We start from the raw sequence: 25,914 nt of genomic DNA, 5'->3' as shown, positions 1-25,914 counted from the left end.
GCCAAGCTGACTGATATTTTGATCACGTGGCCACAGGGGGCTGCAATGGTCATTAAGTGTGAAAAATTGTCGTAAGTCACTTTTTTCAGTGCTGTTGCAACTTTGAACGTTGTACGTTGAGGACTCTGCCTGTATTCACAATTTAGAGACCTTATATCAGGGGTGTCCAAACTTGGGAACTTTTAAGATTTCCCTGCATGGGGGAATTCTGGGAGTTGAAGTCCACAAGTCTTAAAGTTCCCAAGTTTGGACACCTCTGCCTTACAGGAACTGGGGACCGACTAACACATTGAACCACTTTTTAATACATGCACAGGAGCATTTAATACATGCAGTTGGCTGTCTGAATGCAGCAACCTCCGGCTGCGAAAATCAAAATGATGGAAAGCATCAGAAATCCCCATCACATTGAAAGACTAAATCACCCTGCCATCTTATCCTCGCACAATCCCAGATGCCCAGCAGAAAGCAGACGGCCGCAGCTCCCTATTGGCCGGCCAGTGGAGGGTTTCAAATTTTTTTAGAACCTCTTCTGTAGGTGTGGCCTGCTTTGTGGGAGTGGCTTGCTGGCCACGTGACCGGGTAGGAGTGGCTTGAAGACCATGTGACCTGGTGGGAGTGGCTTGGCAGTCACATGACTGGGTGGCGTGGCCAACTTGTAAAATGTGGTGGAACTCACTTAACAACACTCTTGCTTAGCAACCGAAATGTTGGCTCAGAAACTCTGGCATTTGAAGCACACAAGTCTTAAAGTTGTCAAGTTACAAGACCCTCGCACCCCTAACCCTTTAGGAAAAAAAACCCCAGGGGTGTTCAAACTTGACAGCTTTAAGACTTATGGACTTCAACTCCCAAAATTCCTCCTCCAGTAATGTTGGCTCAAGGAACTCTGGCATTGAAGTGTGCAAGTTTTAAAGCTGTCAAGTTACAAGACCCTTGCACCCCTAACCTTTTAGGGAAAAAAGACCCAGGGATGTTGAAGTTGACAGCTTTAAGATTTGTGGACTTCAACTCCCAGAATTCCTCCTCTCGCTCTTCATCTTGATGATGTGCGGACGGATGGGGGGAGGGAGCTGGAACCAGTTCAAAAACGGCACAGTAGATTTGTGGAAGCTCTTCTATAGAAGAGGTTAGAACTAGCAGGAACCCACCCCTGTGGCCGGCGGACAGCAGTTTTGAGATAGGCTGCAGCTAAAGCTGAAGGCTCTACGCTGCCCGGAGCACAAAAAAGGAAGAGCCAAGTGGGAGCAAGGTGGAAATCAAAGCAACACAGGCGTACTCACATCCCGGAGGTGTAGGTGAATCCAACGAAGGGGAGGTGATGGGCTGAGAACGTAGCGTGGGAAATTGGTGGAAGCGTCTCCTAAAAATCAGGAACAGAGGAGAAAAATCAGGCGCCATTCCCCTCCCCCCCCCAAATGCCCCTGCTCTCCTGGGTATGCAAGCGAGGGCAGGAGGAGTCGTTAGGGGCAGGGTCTTCCTTGCAGGGTCTGTGTTCAAAGTTAATATACACACACGGTCGACAACATGATCTGGGGGACACTGTAAGATAGGTGTGTGGACTTCAACTCCCAGAATTCCCCAGCCAGCTTAGCTCAGCTTAGTTGGCTGGGGCATTCTGGGTGTTGAAGTCCACATGCCTTACACTGACTTTATTGTCACTTTGAATATACACGAATATACACTAATCAGCACACATTAAAATGAAATTTCGTTGCATACCACTCTGAAAGGGTCACCACCTCCAATATACACTACATAAACATGACGAAATAAATAAGGGAGAAAAAGAGAGAGAGAGAGAAGAAAGGAAGGAAAAAGAAAGAAAGAAGGAAGGAAAAAGAATGAAAGAAAGGGAGGAGAAAGGGAGGGAAAGAAAAAAGGAAAGGAAGAATGAGAGAGGGAGGGAGGGAAGGAAAGAAAGAAAGAAAAATAAAGAAGGAAAAACAAAGAAGGGAGGAGAAAGGAAGAGAGAAAGGAAGAGAAAGAAAAAAAGGAAAGGAAGAATGAGAGAGGGAGGGAAGGAAGGAAAGAAAGAAAGGAAAAAGAAGGAAGGAAGGAAGGAAAAAGAAAGGAAGGGAGGAGAAAGGAAGAAATAAAGGAAGGGAAAGAAAAAGGGAAAGGAAGAATGAGAGAAGGAGGGAGGGAAGGAAAGAAAGAAAAAAGAAAGAAAGAAGGAAGGAAAAAGAAAGAAAGAAAGGGAGGAGAAAGGAAGGGAAAGAAAAAAGGAAAGGAAGAAAGAGAGGGAGGGAAGGAAAGAGAGAGAAAAAAAGAAGGAAGGAAGGAAGGAGCTCAAGGTTGGGAAATCCTGCTCTAAGGGCTAAATTTCCTGCATTTTTTTCAAAATACATTCAGTTGCTCCTGTTTTTTGGCCTTGCAAAATGACTTAAAAGCCATCGGTGTCTGCATCCAGTCAGAATGAAGCCTAAACAACGGCACCCGCAGAGTAACGTTATCCTGTAACGGCTGCATTTATGTATTTGTGTAACTGATACTGGTGCGGGAACTCATGTCCCAGTATTTGCACAGTGTTTGCACCACGACTTCCATTTTATCCCATGCCTCCTTGCCGGGGCCACTATAATAGTCCTTGACTTACAAAGTTACGACGGATCTCCCCAGGGATTCTTAAACCCAGATATGAACTTTCACCGGCCTCCCCCAAGAATAACCCTGCATTCGGGGTTAGCTGTTTCCAGCGTCCCACAATCATGTCATCACAATGTACATTTTTTTGTCGGAAACTTGGGGGGGGGGGGGTGTCACTTCCAGTTTCTAGCAAAAAGCATCTATTGTGGACAAGGGATTTGCCTACCTCCCTTACAGCTCTGTTCTTTTTACTTTTTACAGAGCACAATTGAGGGCCTTTTAACAAACTGCATCCCTATTTGGTTTGGTGGCTGCAGTGCCTCAGCTAGAAACTCCCTACAGAGAGTGGTAAGGACAGTGGAGAAGATTGTACAAAGCTTGCTCTCCGTTATTCAGGTTGCTGCTTATAAGCGCTCTGTGCTTAGAGCTTGAAGCATTGTTAGAGACCCCACACACCCACGCCATGTTCTGTTTCGGTTGCTCCCCTCTGAGAGGAGGTTTTGAAGGATTTCTAGCAGGACCAGCAGATTCTGGGAGAGCTTTGCTCCTTTCATACCATCAATCTTGTAAACTCGCAAGACTTGTTTCTCTCTCCATGTACATGTGTGCATCCAAACTAGATTGTGTTGTTTCTCTGTGTCATATAATATATGTGGGTATCTGCATAATTTTGCATTTATTTATATATCTTTTCATGTTTATGTAGTGTATATGGGAGGTGGTGACACTTTGGGTGCTGTATGCAAAGAAATTTCATTTAAATGTATGCCAATTAGTGTACGTTCAAAGTGACAATAAAGTTATTATTCTACTCCACTCCACTCCATTCTATTCAGAATTCTGTTCTATTCTATTTCATTCCATTCTATTCTTTCTGTTCTATTCTATTCTATTCTTATTCTGTTCTGTTCTAATTCTATCCTATCTTATCCTAATTCTAATTCTATCCCATCCTATTCTTTCTAATTCTATTCTATTTTATTCTTATCTGTTCTGTTGTTCTGTTCTGTTCTAATTCTATCCTATCCTATCCTAATTCTATTCTATTCTTATTCTGTTCTATTCTAATTCTATCCTATCCTACCCTATTCTAATTCTACCCTATCCTAATTCTACTTTAATTCTATTCTATTCTATTCTAATTCTATTAAATTATATTCTAATTCTATCCTATCCTATTCTATCCTACCCTATCCTAATTCTATCCTATCTTATCCTAATTCTATCCTATTCTAATTCAATTCAATTCTATTCTATTCTATTCTCATTCTCATTCCAATTCTATTGAATTCCTATGGTGGTGCAGTGGCTTGAATGCAGGATTGCAGGCTCATTCTGCCAACTGCCAGCAGTTCGATTCTCACTGGCTCAAGGTTGACTCAGCCTTCCGTCCTTCTGAGCTGGGTAAAATGAGGACCCAGATTGTTGGGGGGCCAAGAGGCTGACTCCGTAAACCGCTTAGAGAGGGCTGTAAAAGGACTGTGAAGCGGGATAGAAGTCTAACAGCTATTGCTGTTACTTCTTAAAAACTCTCGCTTAGCCACAGAAATCTTGGGCTCAATTGTGGTCATACGTCGAGGACTACCTGCACGGCGTCCCACTTAGCGAGCAACGTAACTTGCCACCATTATTCTGGCCTTGATTCTAGTCCTAAAGGGAGGACTTCTTGTTATTGAGGGATGCATGTACATGTTTTGTTTTTATAGCGGCAGCTGCCACCGCCATCCCACCCCCCAGCAGTGACTCCCTACTTTTCCATTCACTCCCAAAGGGGTGGCATGGATGATGTCATCGGTCACAATTCAAGGACTACCTGGATTGGAGAGCTGTGTGCAATGAAATTTCATTTTAACCTACGCCAGTTAGTGACAATAAAAATCCATCGAACTCTACATCTAAGGTGTAAGCTAATAAAGGGTTGGATTAGACTGGATTTTCAGTGGCATCTTTGGGTTTAGGCCTGACCACAAATGCAGTGGCACTGAAGCAGTGGCACTGAGCATGGGTTGCCAGCCCTCTGTGGCATCTCCTTTCCGTCCTGTAGCCTCCCAAGTTTCCATCAGATCTCAAATCCAGCCAACCCCCCCCCCACCCCACCCATCCCGCTCTCTCGCTCTAGGGCAGGGAGGTCAGGATCTGCTTGGCAACTCCTGGGGTTCCTGCCCATCTCGTACACACACACACACACACACACACCAGCCTGGCACAAGGCCCTTGGCATCGCCCTTGGCATCATGGATCGTTACCGCTTCTTTGAGGGTGTCGTCGTCGACATTGAAGTTGGAAGTGTCGGCTGGACTGGCTACCTCGGGGACCAAGGGGGGAGGGCTGTTGCGGAGGTCCTCCCAGGCGATGCGCTCGAAGAAGGGGTGGCGCGTGAAGTCCTCGATGCCCTTCTGGCCCAGGCGGACTTCTTGGCGGCACAAGAGCTTGCGGATCAGGTCCTTGGCACTCTCTGAGACGTCGGTGATATGCAGAGGAAACTGCAGGTGGTCCTGGAAGAGGAAAGAGAAGCAGGGATGCCGACATCTCAGAGGGTCTATCTGCTAGCCTTGGGCAGCTGGTATCGATAGGGGGCGCTGTGCTCTGCTGGGGATTCCGGAAACCAACATTCCTGGAAGTAACTAGGATCATGAAAGCAACAGATCGGGGTTGAAGCAAGGTAACCATAAAAGCAACAGATCAGGATTTAAGCAAGGTAAATAAGATCATGAAAACAACAGGTCAGGGTTTAAGCATTGTAACCAAGATCATGAAAAACAGATAAGGGTTTAAGCATTGTAACCAAGATCATGAAAAACAGATCAGGGTTTAAGCAATGTAATCAAAATCATGAAAAAAACAGATCAAGGTTTAAGCAATATAATCAAAATCATGAAAAAAACAGGTCAGGGTTTAAGCATTGTAACCAAGATCATGAAAAAACAGATCAGGGTTTAAGCAATGTAATCAAAATCATGAAAAAAACAGATCAGGGTTTAAGCAAGGTAACCAAAATCATGAAAACAACAAATCAGGGTTTAAGCAATGTAACCAAGATCATGAAAACAACAGATCAGGGTTTAAACAAGGGCAAGAGAAAGGTTGCACAGCTGTCAGAATTCACCCTGCATTAACAGAAGTGAAGAGGCAAGCTCACCCTTCAAGAACGGGCTACAGCCAGTCCTCGACTTACAACCATTCACTTAGTGACCATTTGAAGTTGCAACAGCACCGAAAAAAGTGATTTATCGGCATTTACAACCATTGCAGTATCTCCATGGTTACGTGATCACCATTCAGAAGCCTGACAGCCGACTGGCATTTATGACGGTAGCTGCGTCCTCCTGGAGGTCACGCGATCCCCTTTTGCGACCTTCTGGCCAGCAACATCCATGGGGGAGCCGGATTCACTTAACAACCATGTTACCAGCTTAACAACGGCGGTGATTCACTGAGCAGCCGGGGCGAGGAAGGTCGTAAAACAGGGCGGAGCTCACTTCGTGAGTGTCTCGCTCAGCCACGGAAATGTCGAGCCGAAAGGTGGCCACGACTGGGTGGAGAAGAAAGGCCCTGCCATGGGATCGTTTGAGGTGACTCGTGAAAGCGAGCCAAGCTACGTTTGGGAGGGGAAGTGGGAGAGATCACACCCAGGGCTGGCAGCCAATTTGACTCAGGGAGGGAGTTGCCTGAATCTTTTGCCCCAGACAAAAAAATCCATCAGCTACTGAACGGGTGCAAAATCCAGCAGTTGAGCCCGACCAACGGAAGATGGGCTTTGGGGTCCTCCTGGTTGCTAAGCAACCTGGAGGACCACACAGCCCATCTTCTGTTGGTCGGGCTCAACAGTTGAATTGCCCCAGGGGCCTCCCGGTTTCCTAGATCTGAAGATTTCACAATGGGGACCAATTCCTTCGCTCCGTAGCTCTTTCTCGTCCTAACGGCTTAACGCTTGGTCTTCCCTCCTGATCTGAGCCGTGTCTCTCAGATTGTATACACAAGGAATCAAAATCAGGATAGAGCCGGAAGGGACCTTGGAGGTCTTCTAGTCCAGCCCCCTGCTCAAGCAGGAGATCCTATACCATTTCAGACAAGTGGCTGCCCAGTCTCTTCTTGAAAGGCTCCAGGGATGAAGCTCACACAACTTCTGTTCTTTGCAGACTAACAGAGTTGGAAGGGACCTTGTAGGTCATCTAGTCCAACCCCCGGCCCAAGCGGGTGACCCTACACCACTTCTGACCGAGGACAGTCCAGTCTCTTCTTGAAAGCCTCCAGGGATGAAGCTTCCACAACTTCTGAAGGCAACTTCTGTTCCATGGGTTGATTGTTCTCCCTGTCAGGAAATTCCTCCTCCTTCCAGGTTGAATCTCTCCTTGGTCAGTTTCCATCCATTCTTCCTTGTCTGCCTCTTCTTGAAGACCTCCAGGGATGGTGCGCCCACGATTTCTGGTGGCAAGCTGTTCCACTGGCTAATTGTCCTCACTGTTAGGAAGTTTCTCCTTAATTCCTTCTCCTGCTTCTCTCCTTGATTAGTTTCCATCCATTGTTTCTTGTCCTGCCTTCTGGTGCTTTGGAGAATAAATTAACCCCCTCTTCTTGGGGGCAGCCCCTCAAATTTTGGAAGACTGCTATCATGTCACCCCTAATTCTTCTTTTCTTTAGACTAGCCAGACCCAATTCCTGCAACCGTTCCTCATATGTTTTACTCTTCAGGCCTTTAATCATCTTAGTTGCTCTTCTCTGAACTTTTTCCAAAGTCTCAACATCTTATTTTTGTAGTCTGGCGACCAAAACTCGATGCCGTATTCCAGGTGTGGCCGTACCGAGGATTTATCAAATTTTATACTAAGACTTCACACGGTTTTGATTCAATGCCTCTGTTTATACAACCAAGGATTGTATTCGCTTTTTTGGCTGCTGCCGTGCACGGCTGGCTCACGTTTAAGGGATCATTTTATGGGAGCTTCATCCCTGGAGGCTTTCAAGAAGAGACTGGACTGCCCTCTGTCGGAAATGGTGTAGGGTCTCCTGGTTGGGTGGGGGTTGGACTAGATGACCTCCAAGGTCCCTTCCAACTCTGTTAATCTATATTCATTGAAACAGAGGTTGCCTTCGGAGGTTGTGGGAGCTTCATCCCTGGAGGCTTTCAAGAAGAGACTGGACTGCCCTCTGTCGGAAATGGTGTAGGGTCTCCTGGTTGGGTGGGGGTTGGACTAGATGACCTCCAAGGTCCCTTCCAACTCTGTTAATCTATATTCATTGAAACAGAGGTTGCCTTCGGAGGTTGTGGGAGCTTCATCCCTGGAGGCTTTCAAGAAGAGACTGGAGTGCCCTTTGTCAGAAAGAGTGTAGGGTCTCCTGGTTGGGTGGGGGTTGGACTAGGTGACCTCCAAGGTCCCTTCCAGCTCTGTTCATCTGAGTAGTGCCACCAGAGGCCCTGCCCCATGGAAAGGCTCCATCAGCCGCTGGGAGGGCACCCACAGCCTGCCTACAAGCAGGTCAAGAGAGTGGGGTGATTTCCTGCTTCTCTTTGGAATGAAAACGGTGGGTGTACTACTTCCTGCCCCCCCATGCCCCCCACATCTGGAATCCCCTTCCAACCCTGTCTAAACTGTCTACCTGACTCCAGGGTCCCCCCCCCCCCCAGTTCCTGTTGTTGAGCCAGGTTGCGCCTAACCGGTACTTGAACCTTTGGTTTTTCCTGCATAGGTGTGAAACTTTGCTTTTCTCCCCATTAAATGTCATTTTCTTGGACGGGGCCCATTGTTCAAGTCCATCAAGATCTTTCTGGATCCCCAGCTTCTCTTTTTGGGTGTTGGCTCTTCCTGCCAGTTGCAAACCAATTGCAAACGAGGGTTTGGCCATCACGTGTGCATAACAAGCACTTGCAAAACAAGTAAGTACAGGCAGTCTCGACTTACAACGGGTCATTTGGTGCCCGTCCGAAGACCCTGAAAAAAAGGACCTTTGTCCACACTTATGACCGTTACAGCATCCCTGTGGCAGGTGTGATCGAAATCCAGAGTCTTGGCAACCGACTCATATTTACGACGGCCGCAGTGTCCCAGGGGGTCAGGTGATTCGCCCTTTTGCGACCTTCTGACAAGCCAAATCAAGGAGGAAGCCCGATTCATTTAACAACCGGGTTACTAACTGAAACAGCTGCAGTGATTCATTTAACAACCACAGCAAGAAAAGTCATATAATTGGGGGGGGACTCATTTAGCCACTGTCTTGCTGAGTTGTCAGTAATGTGGGGGCTGCATTGTGGTCGTAAATCGAGGACTACCAGGGATGGGATTGAAAAACGTTAGCAAACGGTTCTCGGCTTGGGTGGGTGTGGCCATGGTGGGCGTGGCCTACTCGGCCTCCTGCACCATGGAGGGGGAGCTTTCAGCCTCCCCAGGCTCCGGAGGCTTTCCTTGAGCTTCCGGGAGGCCTCCCCAGGGCTTCAGAGGCCCTCCGGAAGCCAAAAACGCACCCGTTTCCGGACTTCTGGAATTTCCAGGAGGCCCATTTTTCGCCCTCCTGGAGCCTCCGTGTGGGCCCTGCACTTACTCGGTATGATGAACGGACCCCAAACTGGTAGTGGTTTGGTGGCCTGGGTTGCTAGAAACAATGTGACCCAGGCTGGCCACGTCCCCGAACTGGTTCTTCTACGGCCGCACCATCTCGCTTTTGGCTTCTGCGCATGCGCAGAACAATTTTTATTGTGGTGTGCGTGTGCATGCGTGGCCCGCCCAGAAGTAAACCAGCAGTAGCGGCTGCCGGAGCCCACCCCTACCGCATGCAGACTCCTGGGAAGGGAGGGTTGGGCGGGGTGGGGCCAGCCACTCCTTGCAACCACCGGTTCGGCAAACGAGATGCAAAACCGGCTGAATCTTACCCTTGAGGGCTACCTGTAGAACGTTTTTAAAAATCATTTCCGCGGTCTTTCTCCCCCCCCCCCCCCGGTGCCCGCCTGGCTCACCTCGTGGTTCATGATTTTGCCGTAGGTCTCCACCAGGGACTCGGCGTGGAAAGGCTTTTCCCCGAAAAGCAGCTCGTACATGCAGACGCCCAGGGACCACCAGTCGCACTCGGGCCCGTATTTGCCCTTGCGGTCCTCCATGGCTTGCAGGATCTCTGGGGAGACGTAATCGGGGGTGCCCACCCCCACCGATGACTCCGCCTGGGGGGAAGGAAAGGCAGAGCCCAGTTCAGATTCTGCCACCTTTCAAGTTTATCCTTTGGATTAAGATCGAAAGAGCCTCTCGGCAACCTTTGGAAGGGTGGACTCCCAGAATCCCCCCCCCAGCCAGCATGGAATTCTGGGAGTTGAAGTCCACCCTTCCAAAGGTCGCCAAGGTTGGAAAAAAAACGTGGCTTTATACAAATGCTGATTTATTTGGAGCATAGCGGATGCCCTCGACGTATTTCGTGTGTTGGCTTGATGACACTTGACATCATTTGACACCCAAAACCACTCCTTGCTCTCCCGCCCCCTCTCCGTAGACCCCTATGGTTACAGTTCCCAGAACCAGTATAACTGTAAACCTGGTTTAACTGTAAACCTGGTTTAACTGTAAACCTGGTTTAACTGTAAACCTGGTTTAACTGTAAACCTGGCTTAGCTCGAAACCTGCCTTAATTCTGAACCTGGTTTAGCTCTAAGCCTAGTTTAACTCTAAACTTGGCTTAATTCTGAACTTGGCTTAGCTCTATACAGGCTTAGTTCTAAACCTGGCTTAGCTCTAAACCTTACTTAACTCTAAACCTGGCTTAACTCTAAACCCGTCTTAGCTCTAAACCTGGTTTAGCCCTAAACCTGCCTTAATTCTGAACCTGGCTTAGCTCTAAACCCATTTTAGCTCTAACCCTTGCTTAGCTCTAAATCTGGTTTAGCTCTAAGCCTAGTTTAGCTCTAAACTTGGCTTAATTCTGAACCTGGCTTAGCTCTAAACCTGGCTTAGCTCTAAACATGGCTTAGTTCTAAACCTGGCTTAATTCTAAACTTGGGTGCACTCTAAACTTGGTCTTAGTTTAACAAAACATGCCGTGTGCAACTAAAAAGACCATTTTCAGGAAATGAATGGCCTCCTACCAAAACTGATGCCCACAATACATTGGCAAAGACCCCACCCTCTTCGCTCTGACACTCCTGAGCTGCCTGGTGGTGGTGGGGGGCGGTCTGTCTACCCCACGACCATCCAGGGCAGCCTTCCCCAACCATGGCTGGACGCCAATCCCCATCCGACCCCAGGCCAAGCTCACCGTGCCGTCCGGAGCCAGGCGAAGGCAGGAACCAAAGTCCGCTAGGCGGATGTGCCCGCTGGTGTCAATCAGGATATTGTCGGGCTTGATGTCCCTGTGGAGGGAAGGGCCCCCCTTGGTAAGTGGTGGGACCTCAGAAATGTAGAAAGGTTGGGGGGCTGTTGGGCTCTCGGGGAAGGACCAGGGTGCCACCCGCTCCTTCCCTCAAACATGGTAAACAATGGTGGGGGGGGGGTGACTTTTAGAGTCATGGTGGCACAGTGGTTACAATGCAGTATTGCAGACTAACTCTGCCAACTGCCAGCAGTTCAGTCCTGACCGACTCATGATTTACCCAGCCTTCCGTCCTTCCGAGGTGGGTAAAATGAGGACCAAAATTGTTGGGGGACAAGAGGCTGACTCTGTAAACCGCTTAGAGGGGGCTGTAAAACCACTGTGAAGCGGGATATACATCTAAGTGCTACTGCTATTTTCCTTCCTTCCTTCCTTCCTTCCTTCCTTCCTTCCTTCCTTCCTTCCTTCCTTCCTTCCTTCCTTCCTTCCTTCCTTCCTTCCTTCCTTCCTTCCTTCCTTCCTTCCTTCCTCTAGTTGGAATACAGAATTACAAGCAAACTCTTCCCAGAGTTAGGAATTCGATCCCGACCGACTCAAGATTGACTCAGCCTTCCGTCCTTCCAAGGTGGGTAAAATGAGGACCCAGATTGTTGGGGGACAAGAGGCTGACTCTGTAAACCACTTAGAGAGGGCTGGAAAGCACTGTGAAGCGGTATATAAGTCTAAGTGCTGTTTCTGTTATGGACCAAGCGGGGGGTGGGGAGTGGGTAAGCTGGCCAATTTTGGCAAGCCATCTCAGTTTCTTTCCAACCTAACTTCAGGGATTCCCGGCTAGGGCACAGGGGTCTGCAAATATGGTGAAACCCCCCTACTATGGTGGTTACAACATTGCTGTGTGATTTTTCTCCCTCACTTTCCGTAAAACTCCCCAGAAATTACCAAGCAGGGAGAAAGGAAGGTAGCAGTAGCATTTATATACTGCTTCAAAGTGCTTCACAGCCCACTCTAAGCGGTTTACAAAGTCAGCCTCTTGCCCCCAACAATCTGGATCCTCATTTTACTGACCTCGGGAAGGATGAAAGGCTGAGTCAACCTTGAGCCTGGTGGGATTTGAACTGTCAAATTTTTTGTGGTTTGGCAGGAACGCAGAAGCCAGGATTACAAACAGCAGCAAGTTTATTATTTAACATTAAAAGAAAGGTGCTAGCTAGCTTGGCTAGGAAAAGCACGCCCAGTATTTAAAGTAATTATACGATCACAAACCAATCATTAATTAGGTGTGGCCGGCAACAGCCTCAACTGCGTCCCAGCCAACCAGGATGCAAGAGGCTGTTGCTGGCTAGAATGTAATGCATTTAAAGTGGTAGACCATTCTGAATACATAACACCCCTTCCCCCCAGTTTGGCGCATGCTCCCAGATGGAGCATGCGTAGTCGCGAAGGTAGGCGGGACGGTGCCGGACCCGTGCAGATCTCCTTAGTTCAACAACAGTCGTCGGCGGAGATGGACCTGCTCGTTGTAGCTCCTCCCCGAAGGGAGTGCAGCTCCGAGGGACGCCATCTTGGCACGGCCCCGGAGGCGGGCTCAACAACGCCGGTAAGCCAGGCCGGGGTGGCGTGTCCACAGATGTAGGGGAGAGCATTGGAGGGGTGTCTCGGGGGGTAGGAGCATCGACCGGTAACTCTTCGATGGCGGTTTGAGCCGACGATTTCGCTTCCCGGCAGGGGGCGCTCGGACAGGCCGGGCCTGGCTTGGAAAAGGCCCGTTGTTGCAATTCGTCGGATTTAGCAGTGTCTGGTTGTGGATAGGCGAGGCCTGGGTGTATAAAGGCCTCACACGGCAACCCCGAGTGTGCAGCGTCGTCTCGTCCAGCGAAGTCCGGATTGCCCGCCTCCGCTGGGAGGCGCCTCCTTAACTGATCCAAGTGGCTCCTCCACTCGGATCCATCAGCCAATCCGACCCTGAAAGAACAGGGACCTGTCAGGGCAGTTACTCTAGCTGGGACCCACCTGGGCTCCCCGGCAAAAGAGCGGGCCCACACCAGATCCCCCTGTCTAAAGGAACGGGAAGGGAGAACCCCCAGATTGCATGGCTGATCCCCTGAATAGAGCGGATGGAGTCTATCCAGGGATGTCCGCAGGCGCCGGCCCATCAAGAGCTCCGCGGGGCTTTTGTTGGTTATCGGGCAGGGGGTGGAATGCTGGCTTAACAAGTAAGCCGCCACTCTCATCTGCCAGTCGCCCCGGTCCATACGGCCCAGTGCTTCCTTAGCTGAGCGGACTGCCCGCTCCGCCCGGCCATTACTAGCTGGGTGGTACGGGGCTATGGGCGCATGCCGGATCCCTTGCTCGGCCAGGAACTCCTGAAATGTGGTGGCTGTGAATTGCGGGCCGTTATCCGACACAAGTATGTCCGGCAACCCATGGGTTGCGAACAGTCTGCGTAAGGCCCGAACCGTACTCTCGGCCGTGGTGGAGGCCATCAGGACCAATTCCACCCACCGAGAGTAGGCGTCCACCACAATCAGGAAATCCTGGCCGTGGAAGGGACCGGCAAAATCTTCATGGAGGCGTGACCACGGGCCTCTCGGAACCTCCCACTCCCGAGCAGGCCCGGCCGGAGGATTGGGCCTGGAGAGTTGACATGTAGCGCAGCGGCCCACATAAGCCGCTATCTCTGAATCCAACAAGGGCCACCAGACATAGCTACGGGCTAAGGCCTTCATTCGCGCTATGCCCGGGTGGTCCCTGTGGAGCAGAGGCAGGACTTGTGGCCGTAGTGCAGCAGGAATCACTACCCGATCCCCCCAAATGAGACACCCCCCCATGAATGGACAGCTCCGCTTGTCGAGCCTTAAAAGGCCGGAAGCCCTCTGCCACTTTATCTGTGGGCCATCCCCTCAAGACCCAGGAGGAGACCTGGGAAAGGATAGGATCGGCCTTCGTGTAGGCCGCGACCTCCGCAGCTGAAATGGGTAGGCCGGAGGCCGCGATGGATAGAACAGAGAGGGCTGGCACGGGGGCGGTGTCAGTCTCCGGCAGTGGGCAACGGCTAAGGGCATCCGCATGCCCAATCTGCTTGCCCGGACGGTATTGCAGCGTATAAGAATACGCCGCAAGGAATTCCGTCCAGCGTGTCATGCGTGGGGAGAGAATGGGGGGGGGGGGGTCGGCCTGTCACCTGCCAGAAGCCCAAGGAGCGGCTTATGGTCAGTGACAAGAATGAAATGCCGACCGTAGAGGTAGTCGTGGAACCTCTTAATCCCGGACACCGCAGCCAGAGCCTCCCTGTCGATCTGACTATAATTACGCTCCGCCGAGGAAAGTGTCCGGGAATAAAAGGCCACCGGGGCCTCCGAGCCATTTGGAAGAACATGGCTCAGGACCACCCCCAAACCGTAGGGAGAGGCGTCACATGCTAGTGTCAGAGGCATCTTGTCACTATATTGAACCAGGACTGCCGATGACGTCAGCACCTCTCTGACAGCGGCGAACGCCTGCGCTTCGCGGGTCCCCCAGCACCAGGCCGCAGATCGGTCGAGCAACCGATGCAGCGGCTCGACTAATGACGCCTTATGTGGAATGAATGGCGCGTAAAAGTTAAGTAGCCCCAGGAACGCCTGTAACTCCGCTTTAGAGGTGGGTACAGGGGCGTTCCTGATAGCTGCAACCTTAGAAGGCGTAGGGTGGATGCCTTGGGCGTCAATTAAGAAACCCAAGAATTCCACCCTCGGGACAGCAAACGAACATTTGCTGCGCTTTAACTTGAGACCCGCCCCCCTAAAACGCAAGAGGACCTCCCTTAGTACTTCGACGAGTCCCGAGTGGCTGGAAGCAGCGATCAGGACATCGTCGAAATATGGTACTACGCCAGGAAGCCCGTGGAGCAACCGCTCCATAAGGCTCTGGAAGATCCCCGGGGCCACAGAAACGCCGAATTGAAGGCGGCGGCAACGAAAAGCCCCACGGTGGGTGACGATGGTCTGCGCAGCCGCTGCATCGTCATCCACCGGGAGCTGTTGGTAAGCCTGCGCCATATCCAGTTTGGCGAATGTGCAACCCTGCCCCAGTGAATGGAGCAGGTGTTGCACCACAGGGACTGGATGGGGATTCGCCTGAAGGGCCAGGTTGATCGTCGACTTATAGTCGGCACAGATCTTCACCGAGCCGTCCGGCTTAACTGGGAGAACGATCGGGGTCTCCCAGGGGGAGTGGTCAACGGGCTCGATGACTCCCTGCGCCAGGAGCTTATCCAGCTCGGCGTCAACCTTGGCCCTTAAGGCAAAAGGCACCCTGCGGGCCTTCAGCCTAATTGGAGCAACCTGGGGGTCGAGACTAAGGGATATGGGGGTGCCTTTATAACAGCCTAGCTGGCCGTCAAAAACATCCGCAAAGTCGGACAGGACGCTTTCTAGGGAAGACGAAACAACCCGATGCACCCCCCCAATTGAAAGACCCAGGGCAGGAAACCAATCCAGGCCTAAAAGAGCAGGGAGGGAATCCCTAACTACCAGGACGGGCAATTTTCCCTCGAAGGGGCCATAAGAGACCGAAATGGGGAAAGAACCCAAGGTGGGAATAAAATTCCCCTGATAGTCCCTTAAAGTGGTCTTAGCAGGCAGGAGCTGGCTTTGGGAGACCCTGGGGCAGAGGCGGGAGAAAAGAGCCCAGGACAACAGAGAACGAGAGGAGCCGGAGTCCACCTCCATCCGGCAGAGCTGACCTTCCAGCTGGACTGTGGTAGCGATCTTCCGGGCTCCGGCGGGGGCTTGGTTAAGAGAGCAGTCAAAGGCTTGCGATTGATCAATGGTGTAGCAGTCTTCAGCCCGCCGAGCGGGCTGCGGTGGTTGGCGGCGCGGCTGCGCTTGGGGTTGAACAGCGGTTTGCAGGAAAGATGGAGCAGGCAGTGAGGCACGGCAAACCCTAGCGATGTGCCCTTGCCATTTGCAACGGCGACAGATTACGTTGCGAAAAGGGCAGGCTGTACGGGCATGGCGACCGCCACAGCCACGGCAAGGAGCGCCAGCTGTTGGAGGCGCAACCGACTGCGGTTGAGATTTGCGCTTCGGCTGCGTCCTAAGCTGCCCCACGATTTCATCAGTTGGCTCCTCCGAGGGTGGCAGGTCATCAACTAGGCTCGTTTGTGAGAAAGGGCCGGCAGAGGTGTGGGTAGACGAAGCCAGTTGTAGCCGCTCGATATCGGCCGTGGACTGCTCCGAGAGCTCCGCTGCTCTAGCAGTCTCCACGGCCTGGAGTAAGGTAATGTCCTGATGGCGGAACAGACGGCTTCGCAGGTTTACATCCCGCACACCACATACAAACTGCTCCACCAGGTTTTCTTCTAAGTTGGTAAAGTCACATTGGGCAGCCGTAGTCCGAAGGGACTCTAAAAATTGGCTAATTGACTCATTAGGTCTCTGCACCCGACGACGAAAGGCAAAACGGCGGACAATCTTTGAGGGTGTCGGTGCATAATGTCCTTTGAGCCTGGCCATTAGAGTGTCCCAGCCTAACTTATACGCCTGCCTTGGAGCAGCCAAGGCTCGGGCGGAGGCAAACATAGAGGGTTCGCAACAAGAAAGGAAGAAACTGCATTTTTCCTCGTCAGTCTGTGCCTGGCTCCTGGACGCAATGAGGTAACACTCGAAACGTTCCATAAATCCCTCCCAGGATTCTCCCCCCGAACCGTAGGGAGCAAACGGAGGCGAGGCAGAAGTCATCGTGGCTTAGATGCGAAAAGGACTTACGGAGAAAAGGCCAGAAATTTTCCCTTCCGCCGGTCAGCATTCGTTGCGAAGTATCCCACCTTCGTCGCCAGTTTTGTGGTTTGGCAGGAACGCAGAAGCCAGGATTACAAACAGCAGCAAGTTTATTATTTAACATTAAAAGAAAGGTGCTAGCTAGCTTGGCTAGGAAAAGCATGCCCAGTATTTAAAGTAATTATACGATCACAAACCAATCATTAATTAGGTGTGGCCGGCAACAGCCTCAACTGCGTCCCAGCCAACCAGGATGCAAGAGGCTGTTGCTGGCTAGAATGTAATGCATTTAAAGTGGTAGACCATTCTGAATACATAACAAAATTGTAGACAGCTGGCAGTCAGCAGAAGTAGCCTGCAGTACTGCACTCTAACCACTGTGCCACCATGGCTCAAAATAATAATAATAATAATAATAATAATAATAATAATAATAATAATAATAATAATAATAACTGTCGTAAGTCAAGGACAACCTACGAAGTGCAATTGTGCTGTCATAAGTCGCCTTGTGGCTTTCTGACCCATCCCAGGGAGCCTCCCCGTCCACGCTCAACGTTAACAGAAGGAAAAAGGAAGAAGAGACTTACCTGTCCAAACTGAACTTCCGAACAAACAAGATTCAGACTAATTTGCATCTCATAAAAAGGGATTTAAAGACCTCACAGACGAGCACACTTCAGAGCACACTGACAATGTCTCCTCGAACAGTGATGAAACGTTTGCCAAGCTTGGAGCTCAAATCAACCGCCTAGACTTACCTGTGGATGTATTGGAGGGAATGGAGGGAATGGATGGCCAGGACCATCTCTGCCAGGTAGAAACAGGCCATGTTTTCTGGCAGCCGGTCCTCAAACTTGCTCAGCAGAGTGAGTAGGTCTCCTCCGGCGTAATAATCCATCACCAGGTACTGTCAAAAGAAGTGCCAACCTCTAGCATCCCTTCCCAACCTGCGTTCTGCAGGTGGGGACTTTGACTCCCAGAATTCCCCAGTCGGCGAGGGGCTTGCTGAGAATTCTGGGAGCTGAAGTTCACACCTTCCCTGTGGTGAATACGGAAGTCTGAATGAACTGAACTCCATTTCCTCCCTGAATTTCAGATAATGGCGGCTTCTGGGAATGTTTTGGTGCAAAATTCTCATTTGGTGGAGACTGCAAAGCCCAGCATCTTCAGCTTGCACTGCCGACCAGAATTGTGGGACAATATTTGCACATGGGTCAGAGTGTGGAATTGTGTTCTCAATCTGGGCAGCTTTAAGACGGGTGGACTTCAACTCCCAGAATTCCATCAGCCCAGCTGGTTGGGGAATTCTGGGAGTTGAAGTCCATCCATCAGCCCAGCTGGTTGGGGAATTCTGGGAGTTGAAGTCTATCCATCAGCCCAGCTGGTTGGGGAATTCTGGGAGTTGAAGTCCACTCATTTTATAGCTGCCCAGATTGAGAAAGACTAGTGAGGAAAATCAGGATTGCCAATCCTTCATTTTTTACCTCAGGTTCACCTGGTTACTTCAAGCTGCAGTTAGAACCAGAGGCCAGTGGCCTTTTCAGGTTTCTAGTCCACTGTGAGGAAAGATGGTACAAATCAGTTTTGCTGGCATTGAATCGTTACAAGATTTTCTGACACTACATTCTTCCAAAGACATTTTGGGGAGCAGGGCATCAAGAAAAGCACTGGGCAGTCATGATCAGTGGGCAGCGAGGTGACAGGCCAATTTTCTGAAAGTTTGCAAAGAAATGACCATTTTTCCATCGCTTTTAGCAACAATTGAAGCCAGCCCCACAGATGCTCCTGACTGGAAGGGTTGGGCTTAGATTTAGATTTAGATTTGTTTATTTATAGGCCGCCCTTTTCCCTGAGGGGACTCAGGGCGGCTTACAATCAAGAAAGGGAAGGGGAGTGTAGGACAATACCAAAAAGAGATGTGCACAAAGTAAATTAGACAGTAAAACTCAACATTCACTCAGCATTCGGGAGGGGCGAAAATAAGATTATCCCCAGGCCTGATGGGCTAGCCAGTTCTTGAGGGCTGTGCGGAAGGCCTGGACGGTGGTGAGGGTACGAATCTCCACGGGGAGATTGTTCCATAGTGTCGGAGCCGCAACAGAGAAGGCTCTCCTCCGAGTAGTCGCCAGTCGGCACTGACTGGCGGATGGGATACGGAGGAGGCCAACTCTATGCGATCTGATGGGACGCAGGGAGGTAATTGGCAGAAGGCGGTCTCTCAAATAGCCAGATCCACTACCATGGAGCGCTTTATAGGTGGTGAGTAAGACCTTGAAGTGCACCCGGAGACCAACAGGTAGCCAGTGCAGCTCACGGAGGATCGGTGTTATGTGGGCGAACCGTGGTGCGCCCACGATCACTCGCGCGGCCGCATTCTGGACTAGCTGAAGTCTTCGGATGCTCTTCAAGGGCAGCCCCATGTAGAGCACATTACAGTATTCCAGCCTAGAGATCACAAGGGCTCGAGTGACTGTTGTGAGGGCCTCCCGATTCAGGTAGGGCCGCAACTGGCGCACCAGGCGAACCTGGGCAAATGCCCCCCTGGTCACAGCTGAGAGATGGTGGTCAAAAGTTAGCTGTGAATCCAGGAGGACTCCCAAGTTGCGGGCCCTTTCTGAGGGGTATAAATTTTGCCCCCCCAGCCTGAGTGATGGTATGTTGGTCAAATTTTTGGGAGGGAAACACAACAGCCACTCGGTCTTGTCTGGGTTGAGTATCAGTTTGTTTGCTCTCATCCAGTCTTTAACAGCTTCCAGTCCCCGGTTCATCACGTCCACCGCTTCATTGAGTTGGCACGGGGCGGACAGATACAACTGTGTATCGTCCGCATATTGGTGGTATTTTATCCCGTGCCTTCGGATGATCTCGCCCAGCGGTTTCATGTAAATGTTAAATAGTAGGGGGGATAGGACCGACCCCTGCGGCACCCCATAGGTTAGGGGCCTCAGGGACGATCTCTGCCCCCCCACTAACACCGACTGCGACCTGTCCGAGAGATAGGAGGAGAACCACTGCAAGACAGTGCCGCCCACCCCTATCTCCCGCAGTCGTCGCAGAAGGATACCATGGTCGATGGTATCGAAAGCCGCTGAGAGGTCCAGGAGAACTAGGATGGAAGCATGGCCTCCATCCCTAGCTCTCCAGAGATCATCAGTCAATGCGACCAAAGCGGTTTCTGTGCTGTAACCGGGTCTGAAGCCAGACTGGGAACTGGCTTGAGAGGGAACCATGCAACAGAAGGGAAATGAATCCACTTTTCTATCCTCCACCTTTAATTTTTTATTTTATTCAAAGAAGATGAAAATGCAAAACCCAAAAGAAAAAGAAAAACATTTAACAAAGGCAAATCAAAACTGGACAAGAAAAAATGAGAATTAAAAAGGACAAAAACCCTTATTTCCCCCTCCTAGTTGAACCTTAACAAATCTATTGCACTATCATGGCACCCTCCCTCCTTCCAAAGCATGTCCAAAATTTTACAAGCGTCTCCCTCTATTGGCGCCCGATATTCTCGATTCACACAACACACACACACACACACACACACACAAAACCTGGAAGCTGGGGTTAGCATGTCATGTGAACCGAGGAAATCAGGTTTGCAAACAACTGACTCAGAGGCCAAAATGGGGCCAAGCATCCACTGCACAGAATCCCTTTCTCCATTCACTTCGTCCCCAGGCTCCACTCCACAGACGGAAACCACCAATGCTGGTTCCCAACAGACCGACATCCGAGAGGAAACCCAGTTCAAAATCTCCTGCCCCACAGGATTCAAAAACGCATCCTCGTCTCACCAGATAGTGCTCGTCCTGGAAGGCGTAATGCAGCGTGGTAATCCACTGTCGATCTCCATGCACGAGGACATCCCGCTCCTCTCGGAAACAGGCCGTCTGAAAGGAGACGGGTGCAAAAGATGACACATCTCTACTTAACACACCTGAAACCTATGCTATTCAGGCGCAGAAAAAGGATACAGACGTTCCTCGACTTACGATCGCAAATTTTGGTGGTGTCAGTGTGGCCGTTAAGTCGAGGACTATTTGTCATTAAGTGGTGCAGTCGTTAAGTGGTGCAGTCATTAAGCGGGACATCACATGCCCACGGCTTGCAACCTTCCCTGTCAGCTTCTCCACTGATTTTGCTTGCCAGAAACTGGCTGGGAAGGCCCCCCAAAACTATAAAATGTAAATTATTAATATGAAAGTAAATAATGAATAACCTGAATAAGCTACTAAAATCAAGGTAAAAGGCAAAGGTTCCCCTTGCACATCTGTGGTAGTCGTTCCTGACTCTAGGGGGCGCTGCTCATCTCTGTTTCAAAGCCGAAGAGCCAGCGCTGTCCAAAGACGTCTCCGTGGTCATGTGGCGGGCATGACTCAATGCCGAAGACGCATGGAACGCTCTTCCCTTCCCACCAAAGGTGGTTCCTATTTTTCTACTTGCATTTTTATGTGCTTTCGAACTGCTAGGTTGGCAGAAGGTGGGACAAGGAACAGGAGCTCACTCTGTTATGCGGCGCTGGGGATTCGAACCGCCCAACTGCCGACCTTTCTGATCGACAAGCTCAACGTCTTAGCCACTGAGCCGCCACGTCCCTGAAAATCACCTTAATAAATCCTAATTACAAAAATAATTCTTAGGTCTTTGGTTAGGACTTGAAGTTTTCTCCCACCTCAGATCGTGAACCTTCACTCTTCACTACCCACAATGATCATAATTTATTCCATTTATATGCCACCGACTCTCAGCGACTCCGCAAGGCTCACAACCAAGAAAGAAGTGACAATAATTCAATCTGAATTCAAAGAAGGGCGGGGTCTTTGTGTGTGTGCGTGGCGAGGTTGGGATCCCCTATCCCCATCTTCCTACAACCAACCAGCCCACTTGATGGCTAAGAAAGTTTCTGGATTAATCAAACAAAGGAATCAATGAAAATTAGAAGTAGGGACCCCCAAATGGCCGAATTCCACATCGGTCATTTTCTTGACAACGGCACAAAAATGGTTTTAATGCCGCCTTTCTCCAGCTGCTTTCCCGGGCTAGCTTGGTGATCTCGTAGTGGTCTCCCATCCAAGGAGATCTAACTTGCTGAGATCACTGGTTTTGACTTTGGCAGGGCCTGGGAATTGTCACCTCGGTTCTCTTCAGCATTTCCCACTTGTGCAGAATCTTCATGGCGTAGATTTCCTCCGTCTGCTTCATTCGCACGACGGCCACCTGGGAGGGGAGAGAGCAGGAGAGAGATGGGGCAGGGGAGCCATTAGAATAAGAACACAGAATCATAGAATAACCGAGCTGGAAGGGACCTTGTGGGTCATGTAGTCCAACCCCCTGCTCAAGCAGGAGACCTTGCACCATTTCTAAAAAGTGGCAGTCCAGTCTCTTCTTGAAGATCTCCAGTGATGGAGCTCTCACAACCTCTGGTGGCAAGCTGTTCCACTGGTTAATTGTCCTTAGTGTTAGGAAGTTTCTCCTTAATTCCAGGTTGCTTCTTTCCTTGATTAGTTTCCATCCATTGCTTCTTGTCCTGACTATTTCTTCTCTGCACTCTTTCCAGAGTCCCCACATCTTTTCTTCTATCGGGGTACCCGGAATTGGATGCAGCATTCCAAGTGTGGTCTGACCAGTTCAGTATAAAATGGTACTAGCACTTCATGTGACCTTGATACAATCAGCAATTAACTAGTGAACAATTATTAACCAGTGGAACAGCTTGCCACCAGAAATTGTGGGCACTCCATCCTTGGAGGTTTTCAAGAAGAGACTGGACAGCTCTTTGTCTGGAATGGAAAAGGGTCTCCTGCCTGAGCAGGGGGCTGGACTAGATGACCTCCAAGGTCCCTTCCAACTATGTTATTCTGTAAGGTTCTCCTGAGTGAGCAAGGGGGCTAGACTAGAAGATCTCCAAGGTCCCTTCCACCTCTGTTATTCTGTAAGGCTCTCCTGCTTGATCCAGGGGGCTGGACTAGAAGACCTCCAAGGTCCCTTCCACCTCTGTTATTCTGTAAGGGTCTCCTGCTTGATCCAGGGGGCTGGACTAGAAGACCTCTAAGGTCCCTTCCACCTCTGTTATTCTGTAAGGATCTCCTGCTTGAGTAAAGGGGATGGACTGGATGACCTCCAAGGTCCCTTCCACCTCTGTTATTGTGTAAGGGTCTCCTGCTTGAGCAAAGGGGGCTGGACTAGAAGACCTCCAAGGTCCCTTCCACCTCTGTTATTCTGTAAGGATCTCCTGCTTGAGCAAGGGGGCTGGACTAGAAGACCTCCAAGGTCCCTTCCACCTCTGTTATTCTGTAAGGATCTCCTGCTTGAGCAAAGGGGGCTGGACTAGAAGACCTCCAAGGTCCCTTCCACCTCTGTTATTCTGTAAGGGTCTCCTGCTTGAGCAAGGGGGCTGGACTAGAAGACCTCCAAGGTCCCTTCCACCTCTGTTATTCTGTAAGGGTCTCCTGCTTGAGCAAGGGGGCTGGACTAGAAGACCCTCTGTTGATGCAACCTAGGAATTTTGCTTCAGTGGACGCAGATTCTGCCCCTCTGCAAAGACATCAACAGCAGGAAGCTCGGTCAATGTTTCTGCTTACGGCATTTTGTGAATCCCCCCAGATCGAGTGTACAATCCAAGGGCAGAAATGAAACATGAGTTTACGCAGAAAAGTGAGTTCTCAGCATATAACATCCATTTTTGCCGGTATGTCTGTTGCTAAGCTAGATGGTTAAGTAAATCGGGCAAATATATAGTTTCTTCTCTGGGCACAATGAGAATATATCTGCTGCGAACTCTGCCCTGGCGACAGAAAGGGCATCTGGCCAGTAAACACATGGCTCCATTCAGTTGCCCTGACTCTACCCCGATACAAGGGATTACGGAGTCATTAAAAGCAAAAAATAATATTATGGCTAAGTGAATCGGGCCCGATATTATGATTTATTTTTCTCCGGGTTGGTAAGTGAATCACTGCAATCATTCAGTGAAACATTCAGTCTTTAAATGGATCCAGTTTCCACCCGTCACCTTGCTTGTGGGAAACTGGCTGGGGAAGCCGTAAATGGCGATCTAATGAATCCAGGATAATTCAAATGTCATAAATAATAGGATGGTTTCCCAGTGCCCAAATTTTGTTAATGTGACAGTGGGGGAACCCGGTGGCAGTCATAAGTGCGAGGATCATTCTTATGTCACTTTTTATCAGTGCCGAAGTGCCTCCTGACTCCTGAGGTCGCCGTGGCTTTAAATCCCCCCCATTTCTGGGGACTCACCTCCCCAAAGGCTCCTCTCCCGATCACCTTCAGGATCTCGAAGTCGTCACGACGCAAACTCAGCTGTTTCACCCGGGAAACCAACGGGGAGGCTGTGGAGAGGAGAAAATAAAAAAAGAGAAAGAAAGAAACTTGTTTTACGGAGTCCTTCGCCACAACGGCACCAGCGGAAAACCGGCTGAAACGGAGGCTTGAAAAGCCGCAGCCGTTCTGCGTGTCAAGCTTGATTTCTTTTAAACTTTAGTTAGTTGGGTGCTTGCTTGGGTGATTCAGGGACAGCCAGAAGAGAGTTAATTCTGCACCTCTGCCAGGAGACCGCTAAAAATAAGGACTTTCTCCTAATTTTGACATCTTTGCCTGTTTCACGTCGTAAAGTTAACCTGGTTATTGGATGTTGTTGTGGCTTCACACATGACTCGGTTCGTCAGACTAGCCAAGCCCTGGTTTTCTTGGAAGCAATGTGGAAAGGATGTGCCTGTCACTTACTTCTGGCCTGGTTTGTTTTCACTTTGGGGAATACCCGGCCTAGCTGATACCCTGGGGATCGCTTGGTGGCCTCCCTTCCAAAGCCCTTCCGATCCTTAGCTACATCTAAACCCACAATTCTGAGATTTCCCTTCCTACGAAAAGGCAGTCCTGGGGATTGTGCGAATGCAGGCCGAGAAAGTGGGTGCAGAGATAAGGATTAGGCCAATGGGGTTTTGGGTAGCCAAGATTGGCATCTGGGCAGTGTTTCCTACGCAGATTCCACCTGTTTTCGTCCTCCCAAGCCAGCCTGATAATTCTGCGTGAGTCAGAAAGTGTCCTTGTTTTTGGAAACAAGAAAGAAAGAAAGAAAGAAAGAAAGAAAGAAAGAAAGAAAGAAAGAAAGAAAGAAAGAAAGAAAGAAAGAAAGAAAGAAAGAAAGAAAGAAAGAAAGAAGAAAGAAGGAAGGGGGACCTCTTCCAGCCAAGACCCCTCTCCAAAAGCGGGGTGGGCTAAGCTCTCTCCAGTCCTAGCCAAGCCCCCCCCCTCCACCTCCCTCCCTCAGCCTGGAGGCTCCGAAGCAACCTCTGTCCCAGGCTCGTCCCGCTCAGAGGCTCCTCCGCTGGAGCCTCCGCACTCTGCACGTGCCCAGGAGCCCCCTCCCCATCCAGCCCCCGACTCACCCCACTCCAGAAACTGCTGGACGCTCCTCTCGCGGCGCAGCAGGGCGGCGCTGCATTCCTGGTGGACGCAGAGCAGGAGGTCGAGCAGCCCCTCCAGCCCCTCCAGGCCCGCCGCCCCCTCGCCCCCCAGCAGAGCCCGCAGCCCGGCCAGGCGCCGCTCCAGCGGGCTGCACATGCTGGCTGTCCCGGCCGAGGAGGAGGAGGAGGAGGAGGAGGACGCTTTCCCTGCGCTTACAATTCAGGGGTGGTTTTTCTTTCCTAGCCAAAGATCAGCCAAGATTGGTCAGCTGCTGCCCCCTAGCGGGGCTCTTGAAATAAAATCGAGAGGTCGAGGCAGGAGAACCCCAGGATTGGAAGGGACCTTGGAGGTCTTCTAGACCAGCCCCCTGCTCAAGCAGGAGACCCTACACCATTTCAGACAAACAAGTGTCCAGTCTCTTCTTAAAAACCTCCAGTGATGGAGCATCACTCACTGTCAGGAAGTTTCTCCTTCATTCCAGGTCGCTTCTCTCCTTGGTTAGTTCCCATCCCTTGTTTCTTGTCCTGCCCTTCTGGTGCTTTGGAGAATAATTTCACCCCCTCTTCTTTGGGGCAGCCCCTCAAATACTGGAAGGCTGCTGTCATGTTTTTCAGCCACAGTTTTGCCTCGGCCCGAACTTGGGATGCTGCTGGCGGAGGCTGCCTGGGAGGCGAAACTTTGTCCGCGGACTCGCCCGGCCCGCCTGCCCCGTGGAATGACGGGGGGGGGCAGGAGGGGGCGGCGGCGCTGCATTTTCCTCCCAAGGAGAAACTAAGGCTGCGGGGGGGAGGGGCGCAGCGCAGCCGTTTCGGGGGAACTTGGGGAGCTTGGCCGTTCCGAGAGGCCGAGG

General features: G+C 50.6%; 1 protein-coding gene across 1 annotated transcript in view; it reads right to left on the bottom strand.

Annotated features, from left to right (window-relative positions):
* LOC148042273 (serine/threonine-protein kinase MRCK gamma-like) overlaps positions 1-25,801 on the bottom strand; it is a 30,678-nt gene extending 4,877 nt beyond the window's left edge. The window contains exons 1-9 of the mRNA XM_087703048.1: positions 25,519-25,801; positions 23,898-23,989; positions 21,774-21,857; positions 20,435-20,530; positions 17,396-17,544; positions 10,822-10,915; positions 9,539-9,739; positions 4,836-5,084; positions 1,284-1,363 (exon numbers count right to left, since the gene is read on the bottom strand). Of these exons, the coding sequence (XP_087559174.1) occupies positions 1,284-1,363; positions 4,836-5,084; positions 9,539-9,739; positions 10,822-10,915; positions 17,396-17,544; positions 20,435-20,530; positions 21,774-21,857; positions 23,898-23,989; positions 25,519-25,669 (1,196 nt within the window). The 5' untranslated portion in view covers positions 25,670-25,801. The remainder of the gene's footprint in view (positions 1-1,283; positions 1,364-4,835; positions 5,085-9,538; positions 9,740-10,821; positions 10,916-17,395; positions 17,545-20,434; positions 20,531-21,773; positions 21,858-23,897; positions 23,990-25,518) is intronic.
* Between the last annotated feature and the right edge of the window lie 113 nt (positions 25,802-25,914).

This window comes from Thamnophis sirtalis, unplaced genomic scaffold (genome assembly GCF_051295495.1).
Source record: "Thamnophis sirtalis isolate CommonGarterSnake01/CBP01778 unplaced genomic scaffold, rThaSir2_p1.2 scaffold_19, whole genome shotgun sequence".
Classification (NCBI taxonomy): Eukaryota; Metazoa; Chordata; class Lepidosauria; order Squamata; family Natricidae; genus Thamnophis; species Thamnophis sirtalis.
Note: the sequence above shows the minus strand (reverse complement) of the source record. Positions and strands in the feature narration are given on the sequence as shown.